Below are 20,108 nucleotides of genomic sequence, written 5' to 3'. Positions count from 1 at the left end.
GGATCTTATGCAAATCCCCCACTTTACACCCTCCATTAGCAATATGTCACATCAAGATTTCACTAATAAATGAAATAAATTTATAGACATGTCAAACACAATAATCTCTTATAAATTAGTCATATATTTAATAAGATTCTCTGTTGATTAAAGATAATTTTCCTTAATTTATTTTTTTCTAATACTAATTAATACTGGAAAAAACAAAAAATTATTTTCACAAAAGATTTTCAATCAAAACAAATAGTGCATCAATTATTATACAATCAATTTGGAGCATCATGAATTGTGTTGCTTTATTAAAATACAATCGATGTTGCGTGACCAGAGGGTATTTGAGTGCTGGTAGTTGTATCATACAATCTTGAATAAAATAAGTTTTCTTTGAGTGTTTGATTAGTTAAATTGATAGTTGATTAACGGAGAGGACTAAAGTCAAGATAACTTAATCAGCAAGGCAATGACTGGTGAGAGATATTGACTCATTAGAGCCTGCAAAGTGAAGTAGTATTTGTTATTTAACGAGGTATGGCCGGAAAGGCTAGGGTCCAAAACAGAAAATGATAAGCAGAAAAATCATAAAGTTTAGGGGTCCACCGAAAATAAAACTGAAATTAAAACGTACAGTTTAGACAATGTGGTAAAAAAAATGAATGTCAAAAGTGAGTTTAATATAAAAAGGGGTAAAGGTTTATTAGCCCGTGAAAAATAAGAGAGGCCTAGTCGTTTATTATAATTTTTTAAAGTAAAAAGAGAGGTCAGATTGTTAGGTTGCGTTCTTGACCGGGTACCAAAGTCTCCTTAAGCATCTTCTTGTATGCTTCCTCAAAGTTTTGGGTCCAAAACCACTACCTAAAACTTTCCAACTGAATGTTCAAACCCCTTAAACACTCTATGATGGAAAAAATTGAATAAATTTTTTAATAATAAACCTATATTTGCTTTCTCTAAAGTGAAAACTCCCCACTTGTTCTGTAGAGAAAAAGAAAATAGAGACACTATTTCTAGGTGGCTGAAGTTTGCTTGTCCTTTGGGTTTCGCAGCCTCTGAGTCATTTCGGGTGTGCTTCACTCTCTTTTCCCTGTTCCATTTAAACACCTTCCCATATAAGTCATATAACACATAGGAATAAGATTAAAGAGTAACTAACAACTATCATTGTCCCAAGCTTGTGTCTTCTGCATACTTTTTTTTTTTGGTTAAGCAATGGATGCTTTTCTCTTCCTTATTCTCTTCTCTTCCACCTTGCTAAGCATAAACGCTTCTGAAGACACTTGTACCATGATGCAGTGTGGTGATGGAGCTCCCAAGATTCAATTCCCTTTCCAAGTAAAAGGCTTGCAACTCCAACACTGTGGTCGCCCTGGTTTTGAGCTTGTATGCAAAGACAACACCACTTTCATTCCCTTCCCATCCTACAATGGTGACTTGGTTGTTAAATCCATCTCTTACCACACCAAAAGTCTTAGTCTTCTTGACCCCAAAAACTGTGTCCATGAAGTCTTTCTTAACCTCAATCTCTCTCTTACACCTTTCCATTATTACTATGTTCTTAAGAACTACACATACCTCAATTGTTCTTCTAGGTTGGTTTCTTCTTCCTTCAGTGAGATCCCCTGCCTAAGTGGCTCCAAATATCATGTCTATACTGTAGAGCCTTCCTTGGCTATACCAAATTCTTGTAGGCCAGTGAAAACTGTGGCAATTCCTTTTCAGTATAGTCCTTACCTAGCTGACAATAGTTTTGGTCTTGGATTATCTTGGGATTTGCCTGGATCAGAAGATTGTGAAGCAAACGGAGGCCACTGTGGATTGAAGGATAAAACAGGATGTTTTAACTTGGCACATGATATAGGTAATCTTTGTCCTTTGTCCCTTTTTTATTTTTATTTTTATTTTTTATTTTATTTTTTTTCCTGTTTTTAGAAATTTTGATTATGTCCTATAATATTTGACAATTTCTAATTTTAACAATTTTGATTAGTAATGAAACTTGTAAAGTATGTACCAGGACATATTGTCATGTACTATTTTCTTAGAAAAGAAAAGAAAATTTCATTTTACTAAAAAGAGAATAATAAAATCATGATGGGGATAATAAAACAATAGTTTGAGAGTTTTTGAGATATCAGAAAAAATTTATGTACTACTAAATTCTTCCAGACTTGCTATGTCATTTCCACTGAAGAAAAAAAAAAATACTAGCAATCTTCTACCCCCCTAAAGTCCAACCTATCTCATATTCCAAGTAACTATTCTGTCTGTCTAATCTTATAGCATTCACATGGAATCATAGTGGGAAAATAAGATCTAAAACTAAAGAAATCATGAATGTCATGTCACTCACATAAATGTGTTATGTGTCCATCATGTATTAGGATAAGCACTCTCAAAGGTTTTAATTGGTTATATTTCAATTCTACTTCACGTTGGTCAAATTGACAAAGACTTTGACCCGGTTTTCGTAGAAATACTGAAAGGAAACTTCCCTTCCCTTCTTGTCACTATGTACCCTTGTCAAATAAGTAGCTACCATGCCCTTGATTACACTTTAGAATTGTTGTAACATTAATATTTTAAAATTGTATGAATTGAAAAATTGGAGTAGCTAGCATCAATATCTTGTTCAAAACGGAGGAAAACAGGCACAGGAAAGGTCTTTTTCACTAGCTAACCAATATATCCCATTTTCAATACATGATCAATTGATCATATGTATTATATATAAATCATAATACAAACTAATCTTAATTTTTGGGTTTTATTATGCATGTGCTTGTAGGTAAAAGCCTCAACTAGTAGTATTTGTTAGTTTTTACATATAATAAAAGAGAGATTGGTCTAGTAAGTTTATACTAATTGTGGTCTGATTTTTGCAGTCTTCAGTATCGGCATCTTCATTTTTGAGATTGGTCTAGTAAGTTTATACTAATTGTGGTCTGATTTTTGCAGTCTTCAGTATCGGCATCTTCATTTTTGCGATGGTGGTGGCGACAGTGACGATTATAAGGATCTATCACTCGAAGAAAATACACTGCCAGGATGAAGAAAAGTATTCAGCTGTGGTTGAGAAATTAGGAGACTATAACCAGATTGTGAAACCAATCAAGTAATCAATAGTAAACATGAGCTATTTAGGACATCATAGTACAGAAGCACCTTCAGAGGCAAAAAAAAAAAAAAGTATTTATATAAGAAGGTAGTTATAGATTAGCTTTGATTGTATAAATTTTTGTTTAAAAAAAAATGTATGGCTTTAAGAGCTAATAATTTTGGAAAAGTAGACACTAGAAAGAAGTTTGGCAACTCAAACAAAATGGTTTAATTGCATGAATCAGACATAAGATTGAGATGAGAAGTGATGTTTCTCAAATTCTCCAAGATACGTTCGACATAATAACACGCATGTGACTTCATTACTTCAAGATTTGAGTCTTGACTACCAGAGTTTGTCTCTTCTTACCACGTCTTAAGGGTTCCTATTATACTCTGCAAGTAATATGCATTGGAGTATAAAGTGAACAATTTAGTTACAGATTTTTTCGGATATGTGAGTACATCAGAAACTCATATGGAAATATTTTGTAAAATATATTTTTATAGTTTATTTATAATACTCATTGGGTAGTATTATATTTGAGAATTAGTAATATTACAAAAAAATTAAAAAAAAAAAAATTAAGAGAAGAGAACGAGTTATATTATATTGTTGTAAAAGCTGAAGCTCAAATACCAATATTGATTGTGATTATTGACTTGAGGAAGATTTTCAAAACAAATAATAGAAACGGAGAAAACCAAACCCAAAAATAAAAAGATGACCACGCACAAAAGAGAACACCAGAAATTTATGCAATTCAACGATAGCCTACATATATGGGCAACGGTCAAGAAAATTTCAATAACAAATCTGGAAGATACAAATACGATGTAGATGCATTATCACATAACTCAAAATCCCAATAAACCCAAAACAAATCTTCATCTTTATCACTAATATCTAACATCCAAATTTTGCAAATCAACAAACATTTTTTTTATAATCACTAATATTAGCATATTTGCCGACATCTTTGACTAACCATCCATAAAACTCCTGTAAACTATCAATTGATTCAATTCCACCAGTTAACAATTCTAACCAGTCACGGGGATAATAAAAACTAACTCATTAAGAGACAAGTCCCAAACATGATATCAGATTCTTGGTTTTGCCTCATTTAGATAGAAACTGAACTTAAGGCAAATCCTATAACCGAGTGAAATCTTCTATACAAAATCCTCTTTGACATATGGCTTGATCATGTAATTACAAGTTCAAAATAGATACAAATACTTTTTGAGCTTTGGCTATGTGGATCTTCTTCTTCATTTTTTTTTTTCTTGGTGGTAAGTAGCTCTCTGGACCTAGTTGCTACATTATGCTTGATCATGACCTATACCATACCATGGACTCAGAACTTGCTAATTAGTTTGCAGTCTCAGCTAATTAAGGAGTGGCGAACCATGGTTCTGCTTCAAAATGCTCTCACCCAAAACTAAACATGAATTTAGAAATTTACTTTGTATACTGACATAAGCAAAGTATCACTCTGTTCCCTGCAAGTAGTTTATCAAGTTGTTTTAAAATACCAGAAAGGCAAGTAGATTAATGGTCCTATACAAACAACTGCAACCTAGAAGCTGAATATTGTACCTCACAGTTCAACATTGTACCAAAAGAATTAGAAGGAAAAGAACATAGGTGATTTGCATAAGTCAATAACAAACAATGTTTACAGAGCATTATATGGACTAGGAAAAATAATGCACTCTAAAACAGACGACTTTTACAATAACCTTAAACTTGGATACATGAAGAAAGGCAATAGAGAAATTAACACGGAACAACAGGGAAAAAGCAAGCTGGGCAGGAATATCAAAATGTGGTTTCCATGTATGAAAAAGATGCAGGGAAACCATAACAAACCTGAGCGTACAAATGGCGCAAGATGCACAATGTAACTAGTGCTATCCTTGTTAATTAAACCAGGAGAGCTCTCCTTCAATCTAGTGACCCCTGGACTTCATGGGTCCAGAGTTTTCAACAAAAGCAAATTCGAAGTCCTTAATCTTATCTAAATTTTCGAGATTTGGGCATTCCCTGACTTTGATTAATTTTATAGATGGAAATATATCCAGAACGCTCTTTGACTCTAGCACCCCAATACTAGTCAAATTAGGCAGTTCCACCACGTGCAGCTTCTGTAAATTCTGCAGTTTACAATCTGTTGATGTATTTGGCATAAACAGAGTCTTCAATTTATCACAGAATTTAATTTGGAGGACTTCAAGATTTTCTGGTAGCTGGGATGAATGAAAAACAGCTTCAAGCATTGGGCAACAATCTAGATATAATTTTTTAAGGTGTCCAAGTTGCAAGTTTCCATTGGAGACACTCTTCAATGTGGGAAGGTTTGACGCCCACAGAGTCTCAAGATTTTCCTCCATTAAGACTTCTGCCTCTTCACCAAAAATAGTTTGCATTTCAGTTGACCTCTCTAGCCAACAGCCTTTCATTGCCATGACATTGCCAACATATTTTGGCTTCACACCTGCAGCCAAGTCTGATAAGGATTTGATAAACTTGTTATCGATCAAAGAGATATATTCAGCTTTTAGAAGGGCATCCTCAACACCGGAAGGAAAACTATCAAATCCAACAATTTCCAGATACTTGTCATGTTCTTCAGGAAGAGAAAGAGTCTGAAAGTATATTTTTCTGAAGATAGGGTCAACTTTGTGCAGACAGATATCTACATATTTGCCTTCCTCCTTAGGAGTGCAAACAGAGAACTGAAATTCTTTGAAGCATGTCTCCCATAACACAGGATCTTTCTTCAAAATTTTGAAAAAATCAGTACCCCTCATTGATATGCAAGGCCTTTTTTTGCCATGCTTGAAGATGCCACATTGAACCCAGTTTACTTCCTCTGGTAGGTACTTTATATCCCTCCATTCAAGTGTTTGAATATCCTTCAAGTCTGGCAGATCAAGGTGCTTTAAATGAGTCAACTCTGAGATCTCATAGGGAAACTCTTTGACTCCAGTCCCCCACAATTCAAGAACTTCCAAATGAATAACTGATTTCAGACACGGTAGCTTGTTTAAGCTTGAACAATCTCTTAACTTAAGGTCACGGAGATTGCTAAAATTGTCAAGTGACGGTAGAGACCGAATGTGTGTCTCAGAAAGATCCAAAACCTCTAGCTTAGTACATTTTTCTAAATTTGGATATAATTCAGACAGCGTACAACCTCGAAGTAAAAGATGAGTGAGGTTGGTGAGGTTGGATGTGGGAGGTAACTTAAGTGCAGTTCCTGATAGGTTGAGGAACCGAAGGTGAACCATGTTCTCCAAGAATTCAGCTTCAGTTTCTTTCAAAGACCTTGCACCACATAAATCAAGCTCCTCAAGTTTCGATAGAGATTCCAGAGGTGGAAGTTCTTTGAGATTGACACAGTTTCTTAGTAAGAGTTGACAGAGGTTCCTAAGATTGGAAAGGGATGGTAGACATTCAATCTTAGTTTCTGAGAGGTTAAGTTGTTGAAGGCAAGTCATGTGCTGAAAGGATTGATCCACAATTTCTTTCAAAGAACTACAACCTGAAAGATTAAGAATTTCAAGGTTACAAAGGTTAGAAAGTGAGGGTAACTTTTGAAGGTTGGTTTTTGAGAGTTTAAGATGACGGAGGTTTCTCAGATGTTCGAAGATATTATCTTCGATTTTGTCTAAACTAAAAGCATCAGAAAGATTCATCAACTCGAGATTTGGGAGGCTGTTATTATTGGAAGGTAAATGCCTGATTGCAGTATTAGAAAGATTGAGGGTCTTGAGGCCATCCATACTTGGAAAGATTTCATCTTGATTTTCCTTTAGCTTAGAAGAACCTGAAAGATCAAGAATTTCAAGCTGAGATACTGATTTTAGGCTGGGCAGTCTAGTTAAGCATTTACAACATCTTAAGGAGAGTTGAGTGAGATTTCCTAGATTTTTCAAAAAAGGCAAGCGGTCAATCTTTGTTTGGGAAAGATCAAGCATTCGAAGTTTTGCATGTGCTTTAAACGTTTTATCTTTCAATTTTCTCAATTCAATAGCACCAGAAAGATCAAGCACTAGGAGGCTTTCAAGTTTTTGTAGTCTTGGAAGTTCTTCCAAGCTAGCACACCCCCTTAGCATGAGCCACCTAAGTTCACTCAATTCAGAGATGGAAGAAGGCAGCGATTTGATCTGGACTGCAGAGAGCTTCAGGCTTCGAAGTTGAAGCAATTTATGAAAAAAATCATCTGGAATTTTCTTCAAGGAGGTAGCACCTGATATCTCTAGAACCGTTAATGATTTAAGTTCTTTGATATCATCAACGTTCTCCAATAGATCACATCCTCTGAGCACAAGAAGACGTAGCTTGTCCATTTCAGACAAGTTTGATGGCAATGATTTGATTGTGGGATTGAAAAGTGCAAGAACTTCGAGTCCCTGCATTGGCTTAAAGAATGTATCAAGGACTTCCCTGGAGAGACGACTTCCATCAATCAGTAGTGTGGACACTTTATCCCATTTGTCACGATTGCACATTGTTTTTATCAAACCGTCTGCATGTGTGATTCTCCCAAAACCTTGCCAATGGCCACCCTCAAACACTCTAGCCAAACCCAAACTTGATTTCCCTTCGTTCCTATCAGGACAAGAATCAAGGATTGTAAGTGCTAATCCTTCCACGACAACAGCATTATCATCTCGTATTTTCAGCAGATGGCGATCTATAAGCTCCACTAAAACACGATGTCCCTCTTCATACACCTTCTCAACATGGTCAACAGGACCAAAATATCCTTCCAATATCCAGCAAGCTATCAACTCATTGTAATGGACTCCACCATGCCTGAGAAAGAACTGCAAGCTATACCAACAACAATCAATCAAAGCCTTATCACTCTCCGGCAACATTTCATACCCACAGCGCAGCAGTGGATTTGCACTGTTATGTGCATCCTCACTTGTCGCTGCTTTTTTCATAACACTTTCCAATGTCCGAAACCCAGAATCATGCTCTACAATGCGATTTAAGGCTTCTGCTATTACTACAATCACAGCTGGTAGACCCTTGCTGTTTTCTGCAATTCTTGAGGCAGTTTCATAATAATCAATGCCTGAAACGTTTTTAGTGAATCTTTCCATAAACAGACTTAATCCCTTATCGGACAAAGGCTCTATTTTTATTATCTCACTCTTTGTTTCAGTCACTTCATTTCCTTCCACAACTGGCTCTTTTCTTCTAGTGATTAAAACCTTAAACAAAGCCTGCCCATTCAGATGCATAATTTTCCCAAATGCTGACATAATATCATTTTCATTCATCGTATCAGGAACACCATCGACAATCAAGAGAAGACACTTTTTAGAATCAGGCAATATCACTTCTTCAAGCTTAGTAGATATCTTATTTTTCAAGCTTTCCAGGCTCTCCTCTTCATGGTCCTCCTCCTTAGTTGCATTATCTTCCCACTCCTCAATAGTGGAAAGTACAGACAATTGACGGGCAATGTTCTCATAAAGAGACCTGTTCTCATGGAGAGACTTCTTATCATCTTGTTGATTCATAAATACCCAAAGAGTCACATAAGATAGGCCCTCCTTGTCTGCTGAATCAGCTATCGATAGGCCCTCCTTGTCTGCTGAATCAGCTATCTTTCTTGCAATCCATGTTTTCCCAACTCCTGCATCCCCAATGAGAACAATTGTCGTCACATTGTCGTCCTTCAACAGCTCAAGTATCTTATCTTTCTCCGCTCCTCTCAAGGCCATAGCTAATATGAAAAATTCAATGTCAGAATTTTGATAAGATTAAAAGAATAAGTTTAGCAAAAAGATAAATTCCACCTTGCACAAACACATACATATTGATATACACACATGCACAAAGTACTTTATTCCTCCAGGAAAGTTTTTTACAACACTTTGTAAAAGATTTTCATTAAATGGTTAATTTTTACTCCCATTTTACCAATAATTAATATATAAAAGATTTTCATTAACTGTTTATTTCTATACATATTCTTTGTTTATTTGAGTTTTTAAAACAAATAACAACCATCAAAATATTTAAAAACATATCTAAAATTACATTGAGAACAAGCATAGTGTCCCCGGCGTGTCCATGTCCAAGATGGACATGCTAAGGATTCTGGACTGTCCGTGCTTCTTACCAAAAAAATTCCTTCAACAGGTGTGCTATGAAATATGAATTGAAACCTCAAACTCAATCACACCCTTTTCAGTGTCCTCTGCCTAAACCACTCTGCTACAATGACTTTAGCTCTTGTAAGTACTTCTTTGAGATCAACTACCTACTAATATATATATATATATATATATAAAACTAAAATCTCAACTTCCCTAGTGGATTGTGGAATCTATAATTCTGTAAAATATATCACTAATGGGGACATAGAATCATAGATACAGCAAAGTGGTGGAAAAATTATTTTGTTACGTAGCACTATAAAATCATTGGCTAGAATAATGAAAACAATATTAAAAAAAAAAAAAAAAAAAAAAAAATAGAAACCCGTATTTTATTCTCAAGCTAAGATTTGAGACACAAAATAAAAAAGCTCTCAATATCTCCGCAGAAACAGATCCTCTGAGTGAGAGAGAGAGAGAGAGATCGTTAAGATGCACAGACAAACACATTTTCTAATTTTAGACATTATTCTACATTATCTAAACCAAAACGGCATAATAAATTACTTAGGATCAGAAACATGGTAAATAATAAAAGGAAAGTAAAAGAAAAACCTGGTACGTTTTTTTTCTGGGTTGCAAAGCAAAGCAAAACAGCTCCTTCAAGTTCAACGCTCTGAGTCTGAGCTCTCTCAACTCTCAAGTATGACGGATCAAAAGTCTTGCTTGTTATCGCGCTGGCTTTTGGTTTAAAAGTCTTCAGTCTTTCCCAAGTCAACTTCTTGCGAGTTGTGTTTACGAAATTACCCTTTCAATAATTGCTTTAAACTTTAAAGTGACTTTTTCTTTTTCTTTCCATTTTTTTTTTAAAAAATTTAAAGCTGCAAAAGTTTTATTCATATTGAATTCTGGGTGAGCCGTGTTGGAGGTAATTTGGTTAAAAAGTTTATGTTTTTGATTTATGCCTATCTTTTTAACTTCAACAAAAATAGTATTTTTAAAAATATATTAGTATTAATGTTTCTCTTTTTGTCACGCATTTGGTATGAGTTATGAAAGTTATAAAATTTTTTTTGCAATAGCCAGAGCAATATGATTTTAACATTTTTCTTTTATTTGAAAAAATTATCTAAAATCATAGATTTTTAACAAGACGTGAGCACAGGTGGTTGCAATATCTTCTTTAGATGACACGTGTTAATCAATGGCCTCATAATGGCTTTAGTTTAGTAGAATCTCATATATTACTTTTTTTTGTTTTCCATTTTTCCATCACAACCTCGACACCTCCATTACTGACAAAGCATTGATCTATATGGGGGTTATTTCCATTTTCCAGTAGTAGTTCGACTTCACATAGCAACAACAAATTGAAAGTAATCCAAGTGCACCCTAAATTGCTGCATTTGATGGATGATTGTAGATCTCTCTTGTATAGAAGTCCTTACTTGCAAATCAACCATGCGTTTAGAAAAGCTAACAGATGTGACAATGCCTTGGCTAGCTTGGGAAGATCTCATCTCATTCTCCAAATTTTGTTTTATTTTTTGCTCCCACGAATTCTAACAGATTTCCACGAAGCAGGAGTAGGATTGCACTTTGTTTTGTGAGGCGTGGAGTCCATCACAAGGTCACAATGCAATGTACCACATACATCTGCTAAAATATCACCTCTCGGCAAGCATTGAAAATCAAAATGAAGTTTTTAACTCACAAAAGTTAGTAGAAATGCATTAAAATAAACTTGAATTATCGTTAAGAAATTGCAAACCCATCTAAAATCCTACCGAACAACCAAACCGCGTTAAAGCACTGGCCATCCCTCTTAGGCATTTCATCAAACATTTATATAGAATACTCAAAAGCATAGTGGATTGGAAAAATAACCAACTATAGGCATTTCAATACAACCAACTCTACCCAATCCACCATAACCAACTACCAAACCAACAAAAAAAATAATATATCGCACAGATTGAAAAATATAGAGAGCAGCCAAAAAAAAAAAAACAAAAACACCAAAGGGTGAGTAGCTCGGTCGGCTAGATGACGGTGGAACTACGGCATTAGAGAAAGGATGCAGCAGTGTTTATGGCCTTCTATACGATTGTCTCTCTCTCCCTAAACTAATCCTTAACGTTCTCTCTCCCTCTCAATGGAAAATCTTTGGTAATTTTTATTCCTACATGCCTCTCACATGAGTTTCCTGTTAGTTTGTTAACAGTAGACTGACAAATGTATTGATTTGGCAACTGTCCAAAGTTTAGGAGATAAATTAGTTAAAATAAAAGTTCAAGGGGTATTTTGGCTACTACCTTGAAAAGTTCAGGGGAGTGTGAACATTTTTCTTATTAATTTTTGTTTTATGTGTTACAAATAACCCAATGCATGGTATGTATGGACTTGGATGAGCCTTAAATGGGCTTTTTAGTACAATTGGCCCTCTAGGGCCAAAATTCAAATTATAAACTATTATCTTTAACAATGTCATATTGGATCTATACATACTTCACTAAGAAAAAAAAGGTTAATTCCATACGCATTGACCGTACTTCAACACTCCTCAGAGGCAGCTCAATAGTATAAGTAAATGAAGCAGTCATCTAAAGCCTCCAGGTAGAAAAGACCCTAAAATTTTTACCAATATAGTTATTTCTTTCATTGTAATAGTATTAATTAAGTCCAAATATTAGCTAATAAATAAAATAATATTTTTTTATCAAATAAAAAAAAAGAAAAAAAGAGAGAGGGAGAGAAATGTTACGTCCACAATATTTTTCACAACAAATTTTAAGTGACAAGTTGTTATTGACTGTTATTGGTTGGAAAAAAAAAAGTAATTTCGGTAGTGGGTGCAAATTAGAGTTAGTAACAACTTAACACCTAGAATTTTTTGTGAAAATGTTGTAAATATAAAACTTAAAAAAAGAAGAAGAAGAAAAGAGAGTAATACAAAAAAAAAAAAAAAAAAAAAAAAAAATTCACATTTTTCACAGCAACTAAGTTGGATAACTTTTATTAGTTCTCATCTAGGTCTACCACGAACATCACATTTTTACTTACCACTATCAATCTGCCACATCAATGGGTGTGAAAAGTTTTGTCAATTTTTTTTTGTGTCTATAGACTTTCTAAAAACAATTCTACGCGGTAAATTAGTCATTTTGCATCTAAAATAAGAGAATAGAGTTCAAGTAATATTTAATTTTTTTAAATAAAAAGTCATATTTAAATATATATATAAATATATATATATATATATATAAAGCCTCAATTTAGTTTTTGCCTAAGGCCCCCAAATGCATCAAGCCACTCCTGACACTCCTTTAATATGCGTGTAGGCTTAAACATATAAATCCTACATGAATATAAGAGTGATATTGCATATTACACAAATATATTTCCTATGTTTTGCGTAGGGTTATGATTGTCATGGGTCAAAAAAACATACTACTGGACATTGTTCTGGTATTTGCTAGAATATCAATTGGATGACACATAGTAGTAGCTTTCTGAGTGTCTTTTCTATTAAAATTGCATGAACTTGATCAAGTCCAACATGTAACCCTTCTCTGTAGTTTGGATCTCGAAAATCCAAACTAGGGTTGTTCATAGGTCGGTTTTGTACCCAACCTGGACTCAACTCGAAATTATCAGGTGGGGGAGATTTTAACCCCAATAGACATGAATGGAGTTTCGGATCAACCAAATTGGGTCGTTGTAAGCGCATCGCTTTCCTCCTTAGGAAAGGGGAGTATGCCTCGGCCGAGTGGACCGGGGTGGAGAAGGAAATGGAGTCGCTACTTAGATTAGGTCTAGGAACCACAAATATAGCAACCTTTGTGGAAGAACTGATCTACTACTAGAGCATGTGTCTAGAGTTTAGGTAAAGGGATGGGAAGGTGTTAGGCACCCAATCCCACCCGACTCGTGGGTCGGCCTCCACTCATTGTGTTCTAAATCCTAATCCCATTAAAGGGTCCCCTAATATGTTATTCTAAACTCACACACATTAACATGCATCTAACATCCAAACATGGCATATGTCCCACACTCATCCATAGCATAAAACCCCACCATTCATCTAGCATATATATATATCCAAGGGTAACAATTATATCACAAGGTAGAAACATCAATAAGGCATTAATCATCAAGTATATTCAATCATTCAAAACTAGCATCATGGTATTCATCAATCAAGGAGACCAATCATCATATTCAAAGATGCATGGTCATATTCATATGCATGACTTACCTTCACTTACCTCACTGCACTATAAAACCTTAGCACCTATGCATCAATGCATGTTCATGTTCATATGCATGTTCATGTGGTTCATCAAAGTTATAAACCCTAACCATTAATTCAACAATCAAAGCATGTGAAGCATGTTATTCTACTAACCCTAATGCTAAATATGTGAAAACTAGACTCAACAAGACCTAGACATATGATTAAAACAAAACAAAACAAAACAGATAAAAAATTAAGAATCCTAAATCTGCATTTCTGGGCATGAGGATGCGTACGCATACATAAGTATGCACTCATGACTCTAGTATGTGTACGCATGCCTCTAGTATGCGCACGCATACTGCCTAGAAACACAGTTTTAAAGCAAGCAACAAACAATAATAAAACAAAACCTAGCATGATTCTAATGTATAACCAAACAATCTAAACTAACAACAAAGAAATCAAAGATAAAAAAAATAAAGATAAACAAAACAAAATCTATTCTTAAACATGCATTGGATCTAACAACAAACAAGAATAACACTTAACACATCAAAACATGTTCATCAATTCATCCAATCATTCAGCTCTCCAATCAAAACATGATAAGACACAACGAAACAAAATTAAACAAAGCCAAACATATTTCTAAGCATTCATAACATATAAATCAAATTAGGACAAAAAGAGCACAAGTTATAAAACCCTAAATTAAGGAAGAGTCATGGAGGGAAACTTACCTTGCTTATGGAACACAACTTGGTTGACATTTTAACGGCCCCTCAGTGCTTGCATAACAAGATTGAATGATAATCAAGAGAATTAAAGTATTCAATAGTTCATAGGTAATCACAACTCAAAATAAAAAGATGTTCTTGAAAAGATTGTTTGAAAAAGATTAGAAAATAGTTTTTGCCCTAATGAGTAATAGAAAGAAGTTTTGAAAAGCCAAAAACGTGATTAATGACGTGTGTGAAGAAAGTTCAAAGTTAGAAAAGAGTTTTGGAAGATTTTAGGTGAAAAATCAACTCTCGCTTGCTAGGGTTTGAGTTTGGAGGCATAAAGTTGTATTTATATGTTTAAACTAGGGTTTTTAAGCTCATCTATAGGGTTTTGGACGTTCTAAAAGGTCTAGGAGCCGGGCCCCATCAAAGAGGGAGACTTTGGACCCTAAAAAATGAATTTTTGGGCCTCTAGAACTCGGCCTGCGTATGTAGGTTTGGGGCTAAGCACACATGCATGCTCCCCGCGCATGCATGTGTCCCCAGAAATACTAATTTTGACAACTCTGATAGCCCGAATTCAAGCAGTCGTAACTCACTCAATTTTAGTCTAAATTAGGCAAATTTTGTGTTTAAATTGAAGCTCAGGATGTTTATGTTCTAATGAAATAGACCTCACTCAAAAATTATTTGTGGATCAAATGTTATGGTCAAAACTGTGAGCAAAGGTCATTTTTCAATATCATTTTCAAAGCGATTTGAACACTTTTGAGTTGTGATTAATTCCAAATTATCAAAATAACTTCAATTACCTTTTGTAGACATGTCAAGTTCATCGTTGGGATTGGGGACTAAAGTTTATTAATCGGGTACAGTCGTATTGGTTTTAGGTGTGTATCAGTCGGTTTTGGGTTTGCAAATCTTGCTTGATTTTGGCCAAAATCTTGCTGGATCTTGTCAGATCTGGCTGATATTCCTTTGGACGAGATTCAGCCGGATCTAATGAGATTTGGCCAATATTCCTTCGGATCTATCGAGGTCTGGTCAAGATCTTGCTAGTTTTGTCAAGATTTGGTTGAGATCACCTAATACCAGTGGAGTTAGAGTTCGGGCTTATCGGATTTTTGGTTGAAACTCTTGATTTTTGAAGGGGAGAGAACAAGTCTTTAGATAGGTTAGGTTTTTTGGTTTCTCAGACAGCCAAACCACCACTCGCATTGACAACATTGGGTCTTGGCGTCAGCGACCTGGGGCCAACCGAACCACCGATTATATTGGGTGGTTATCGGGTGGAGATCATCGAGTCTAAGCAAGTGATGGACACCCCTCATTCAAACAAAACAGGGACCAAGTAGAAGCCGTCCGTATCATACAAGAATTAATAGGGTTTTTTTTTTTTTTTTTTTTTTTTTTTTTTTTTTTTTTTGGAGAAGGAGAATTAATAGGTTTCAATCCTTATTAATGAAGCTGCAAAGGTTACTGCTCGGCCCTCTCCCGCACTTTGAAAATCTTGTCCCTCCTACTTATAAATCTTGAGCAATACTAGCAAAAGTTTGATCTTTAATGTTTTAATTCCATTTAGTGGTACTCAACGTGCATCAGCAGTACATCAATAGCTTTTTACGAAGAAATATGAAAAGGCCATATGAAATAATATTGGCTTCGATGGAACAAACATATATGCAAGGAGTATTATTATAATATAAGGAGATATTGTCCTTTATTTAGTAAAAATACATTAATAAAGTACAGAATTCAGGTAAGATATAGATTTGAAATTCAAATTAAAATTTTACTACCAACCAAAAAAGAAAATAAAGGAATTCAAATTAAATAGCAATATTCTCTCTCAAGAAAAAAAAAAAAAAAGCAATGAATTAACACACCAGAATAGTATTTAATAATAATGTGAGGCCAGTAGAGAACAACAACCAATCCCCTGTCACAGCTACTTTTGTTCGATTTGATCAGGATTCTTCATCCACACTCCATGCTCGTCGCAAGGGCAGATTGTGATCCCAGGGCATTTGACTTTCTCCAAGTAAACCAAATCTGGAAAGGAATCTTTCAGTTCTCTCCAATTCATCTTCAATTCAAGCAAGTATTTCAAACGTAAAGCTTGAACCTTCAACCACTTGCTTCTGTCAAGAGTTGCGAGGTTTCCTCCTCTTATGTAGAGTTTGTATAGGTTTGGCAAAGAATCAGGTGTCAGCCACGTCGCTGTAGATTTGGGGAAACATTGAAGATCCAGCTTCTCAAGTTGCATTGGAAGTTTCTCCGTCATTGTTTTTGGGTTGTGCTGGTTTGGAGCTAATTTGAATATTTTCCAGCAGGAGGCATCTCCTCCATTCTGAGCTTCTCCTTGCTGATCTACTTGCGTTGCTACCCATGCTATTATTAGCTTTCGAAGTACTCCTCCTCCTCCAATCTGTTGGAGAGCACTTAGATCCTCATTTGTAGGGAAGTCTTTATTGTTGGGCTTTGTGGAGTTTAGTTTTGTTTGATCCAGTTTGATGACCCGACCTGACCCGACTAATATTGCGTGGTTTTTAATGGGAGATTTATTGAGGCTTAGTCCATGGAGTGGAGGTTTGGGCCGATAGGCCCAAGTCGAAGCGCTTATGGACAAGCCTCTTGAGGGTTCGGGGGCAATGCCCTTGGGAAAATTTTTTTGGTTCGTTTAGCCCATTGTGGAACCGACTTTGGTGATTAGGGTTATTATTGTGAGTCGGTTGCTGTGTTTTTATAAAGAGAAAAATTGTAGCCGCACTGTGTATTGTATTTTTTCTTTGATAATAGTGAAATCCTTACAACTCCATGGACGTAGGCAAATTGCCGAACCATGTAAATATTGTCTTGTGCGTTTGATTGCTTTCTTTGGCGTGTGTTTTCTCTATTTTTTTTGTTTCTCATAGATTGGGATTTCGGTTGAATTCCCTTCAACTGGTATCAAAGCCTAAGGTTAGGTTTGAGTGGGAGCAATGACAGAGGAAGTAGGAAAGGCTTCTGGAATAGAAAAGTTTGATGGCACAGACTTTGCGTATTGGAGGATGCAGATTGAAAATTATCTCTATGGGAGGAAATTGCATCTACCTCTTTTAGGGACAAAACCTGAGACTATGAAGGCTGAGGAATGGACGCTTCTTGACAGACAGGTTTCAGGAGTTATTAGGTTAACTCTGTCTAGGTCAATTGCACACAATGTTGTAAAGGAGAAGACCACAACAGATCTGATGAAGGCTTTGCCCGGTCTGTATGAAAAGCTGTCTGCAAACAATAAGGTGCATCGGATGAAGAAATTGTTCAATTTGAAGATGACAGAGAATGCATCAGTAGCACAACATCTAAACGAATTTAACACTATCACAAATTAATTGTCGTTTGTAGAAATTGATTTTGATGATGAGATTCGTGCTCTGATCATCTTGGCTTCTTTGCCAAATAGTTGGGAGGCAATGAGGATGACATTAAGCAATTCTACAGGAAAGGAAAAGCTCAAGTACAATGATGTACGAGATTTAATTCTGGTTGAGGAGATTCGCAGAAGAGATGCAGGCGAAACCTCAAGATCTGGTTCTGCCCTAAACCTTGAGACAAGAGGTAGAGGTAATGATAGAAATTCAAACCGGGGCAGATCAAAATCCAGAAATTCTAATCAGAATAGAAGCAAATCTAGATCAGGCCAACAAGTACAATGCTGGAACTGTGGGAAAACAAGTCACTTTAGGAGGCAATGCAAAAGTCCTAAGAAGAAGAATGAAGATGATTCTGCTAATGCTGTAACAGAAGAGGTATAGGATACATTACTTTTTGCAGTAGACAGCCCACTTGATAATTGAGTTTTGGATTCAGGAGTTTCATTTCATACCACTCTACACCGAGAAATCATACAAAATTATGTTGCAGATGATTTTGGTAAGGTATATTTGGCTTATGGTTCAGCCTTGGATGTTGTAGGTATGGGAGACGTTCGGATATTGTTGCCCAATGGACCTGTTTGGTTACTGGAGAATGTTCGACATATTCCTGACCTGAGGAGGAATCTAATTTCTGTTGGACAACTTGATGATGAAGGACATGCAATACTATTTATTGGTGGTACTTGGAAGGTTACAAAGGGAGTTAGAGTATTGGCTCGTGGAAAGAAGACTGGTACTCTGTATATGACCTCATGTCCAAGAGACACAATTGCAGTTGCTGATGCAAGTACTGATACAAGTCTATGGCACCGCAGACTTGATCACATGAGTGAGAAAGGGATGAAGATGCTATTGTCAAAAGGAAAACTACCAGAATTGAAGTCCATTGATTTTGACACGTGTGAAAGTTGCATCTTAGGAAAGCAGAAAAAGGTGAGCTTCTTGAAAACTGGCAGGACACCGAAGGCTGAAAAATTGGAACTAGTACACACTGATTTGTGGGGGCCTTCTCCGGTTGCATCCCTTGGAGGTTCAAGGTACTACATCATTTTTATTGATGACTCAAGTAGAAAGGTATGTGCTTATTTTCTAAAAAATAAATCTGATGTATTTGAAATTTTTAAAAAGTGGAAAGCCATGGTTGAGATAGAAATAGGTTTGAAAGTAAAATGTTTGAGGTCAGATAATGGAGGAGAGCACATAGATGGAGGGTTTAGTGAGTATTGTGCTGCACAGAGAATTAGGATGGAGAAGACCATTCCTGGGACACCACAGCAGAATGGTGTGGCTGAGCGCATGAACAGAACTCTCAATGAGTGTGTTAGAAGTATGAGGTTGCATGCTGGACTACCAAAAACATTCAGGACTGATGCTGTTAGTACTACAGCTTACCTGATAAATCGAGGACCATCAGTTCCTATAGAGTTCAGACTTCCTGAGAAGGTTTGGAGCGGTAAAGAGGTGAAGTTTTCACACTTAAAAGTTTTTGGTTTTTCTTATGTTCATATTGATTTTGATGCTCGTAGTAAACTTGATGCAAAGTCTAAAATATGTTTTTTCATTGGTTATGATGATGAGAAATTTGACTATAGGTTTTGGGATGAACAAAACAAGAAAATCATCAGAAGTAGAAATGTGATATTTAATGAACAGTCTATGTACAAGGACAGGTCAACTATAGTGTCAGATGTTACAGAGATAGATCTAAAGAAATCTGAGTTTGTCAACTTAGATGAATTGACTGAAATTTCTGTCCAGAAAAGGGGTGAAGAAGATAAGGAGAATATAAATTCACAGGTAGATCTGAGTACACCTGTAGTTGAAGTTCGCAGATCTTCTAGGAACATTAGACCTCCACAGCGTTATTCACCTGTTTTAAATTATCTCTTGTTGACTGATGGTGGTGAGCCAGAGTGTTATGATGAAGCCTTGCAAGATGAGAATTCAAGCAAGTGGGAGTTAGCCATGAAGGATGAGATGGATTCTTTGTTGGGGAATCAGACATGGGAATTGACTGAATTACTAGTAGGAAAGAAGGTTTTGCACAACAAGTGGGTATACAGAATAAAGAATGAGCATGATAGTAGCAAACGTTACAAGGCAAGATTAGTTGTTAAAGGGTTCCAGCAGAAGGAAGGCATTGACTACACATAAATATTTTCTCCAGTTGTGAAGATGTCAACAATTAGACTGGTACTGGGAATAGTGGCTGCAGAAAACTTACATCTTGAGCAGTTAGATGTGAAGACAACATTCCTTTATGGTGACTTGGAGGAAGACCTTTACATGATTCAGCTAGAAGGGTTCATTGTTCAGGGACAAGAGAATCTAGTCTGCAAATTGAGAAAGAACTTGCATGGCCTAAAACAAGCTTCTAGACAGTGGTACAAGAAATTTGACAGTTTTATGCATAGAATTGGGTTCAAGAGATCTGAAGCTGATCATTGTTGCTATGTTAAGTCTTTTGACAATTCTTACATCATATTACTGTTATATGTGGATGAT

At 35.8% G+C, this 20,108-nt stretch overlaps 2 protein-coding genes across 2 annotated transcripts; one reads left to right on the top strand and one right to left on the bottom strand.

The window, feature by feature from the left end:
• Positions 1-842: 842 nt before the first annotated feature.
• On the top strand, positions 843-3,425 carry LOC126709559 (RING-H2 finger protein ATL22-like). The gene is made up of 2 exons (XM_050409848.1): positions 843-1,855; positions 2,953-3,425. Exons 1-2 carry the CDS (start codon positions 1,207-1,209, stop codon positions 3,111-3,113), a joined length of 810 nt encoding a protein of 269 aa, XP_050265805.1. The 5' UTR covers positions 843-1,206; the 3' UTR covers positions 3,114-3,425.
• Positions 3,426-4,724: 1,299 nt separating this feature from the next.
• On the bottom strand, positions 4,725-10,000 carry LOC126709410 (putative disease resistance protein At4g19050). Its single transcript, XM_050409631.1, has 2 exons — positions 9,838-10,000; positions 4,725-8,846 (listed from the first exon to the last, which is right to left on the bottom strand). Exon 2 carries the CDS (start codon positions 8,842-8,844, stop codon positions 5,050-5,052), a length of 3,795 nt encoding a protein of 1,264 aa, XP_050265588.1. The 5' UTR covers positions 8,845-8,846; positions 9,838-10,000; the 3' UTR covers positions 4,725-5,049.
• Positions 10,001-20,108: the final 10,108 nt, after the last annotated feature.

The sequence above is a fragment of the Quercus robur genome, chromosome 12 (genome assembly GCF_932294415.1).
Source record: "Quercus robur chromosome 12, dhQueRobu3.1, whole genome shotgun sequence".
NCBI classification, from domain to species: domain Eukaryota; kingdom Viridiplantae; phylum Streptophyta; class Magnoliopsida; order Fagales; family Fagaceae; genus Quercus; species Quercus robur.
Note: the sequence above shows the minus strand (reverse complement) of the source record. Positions and strands in the feature narration are given on the sequence as shown.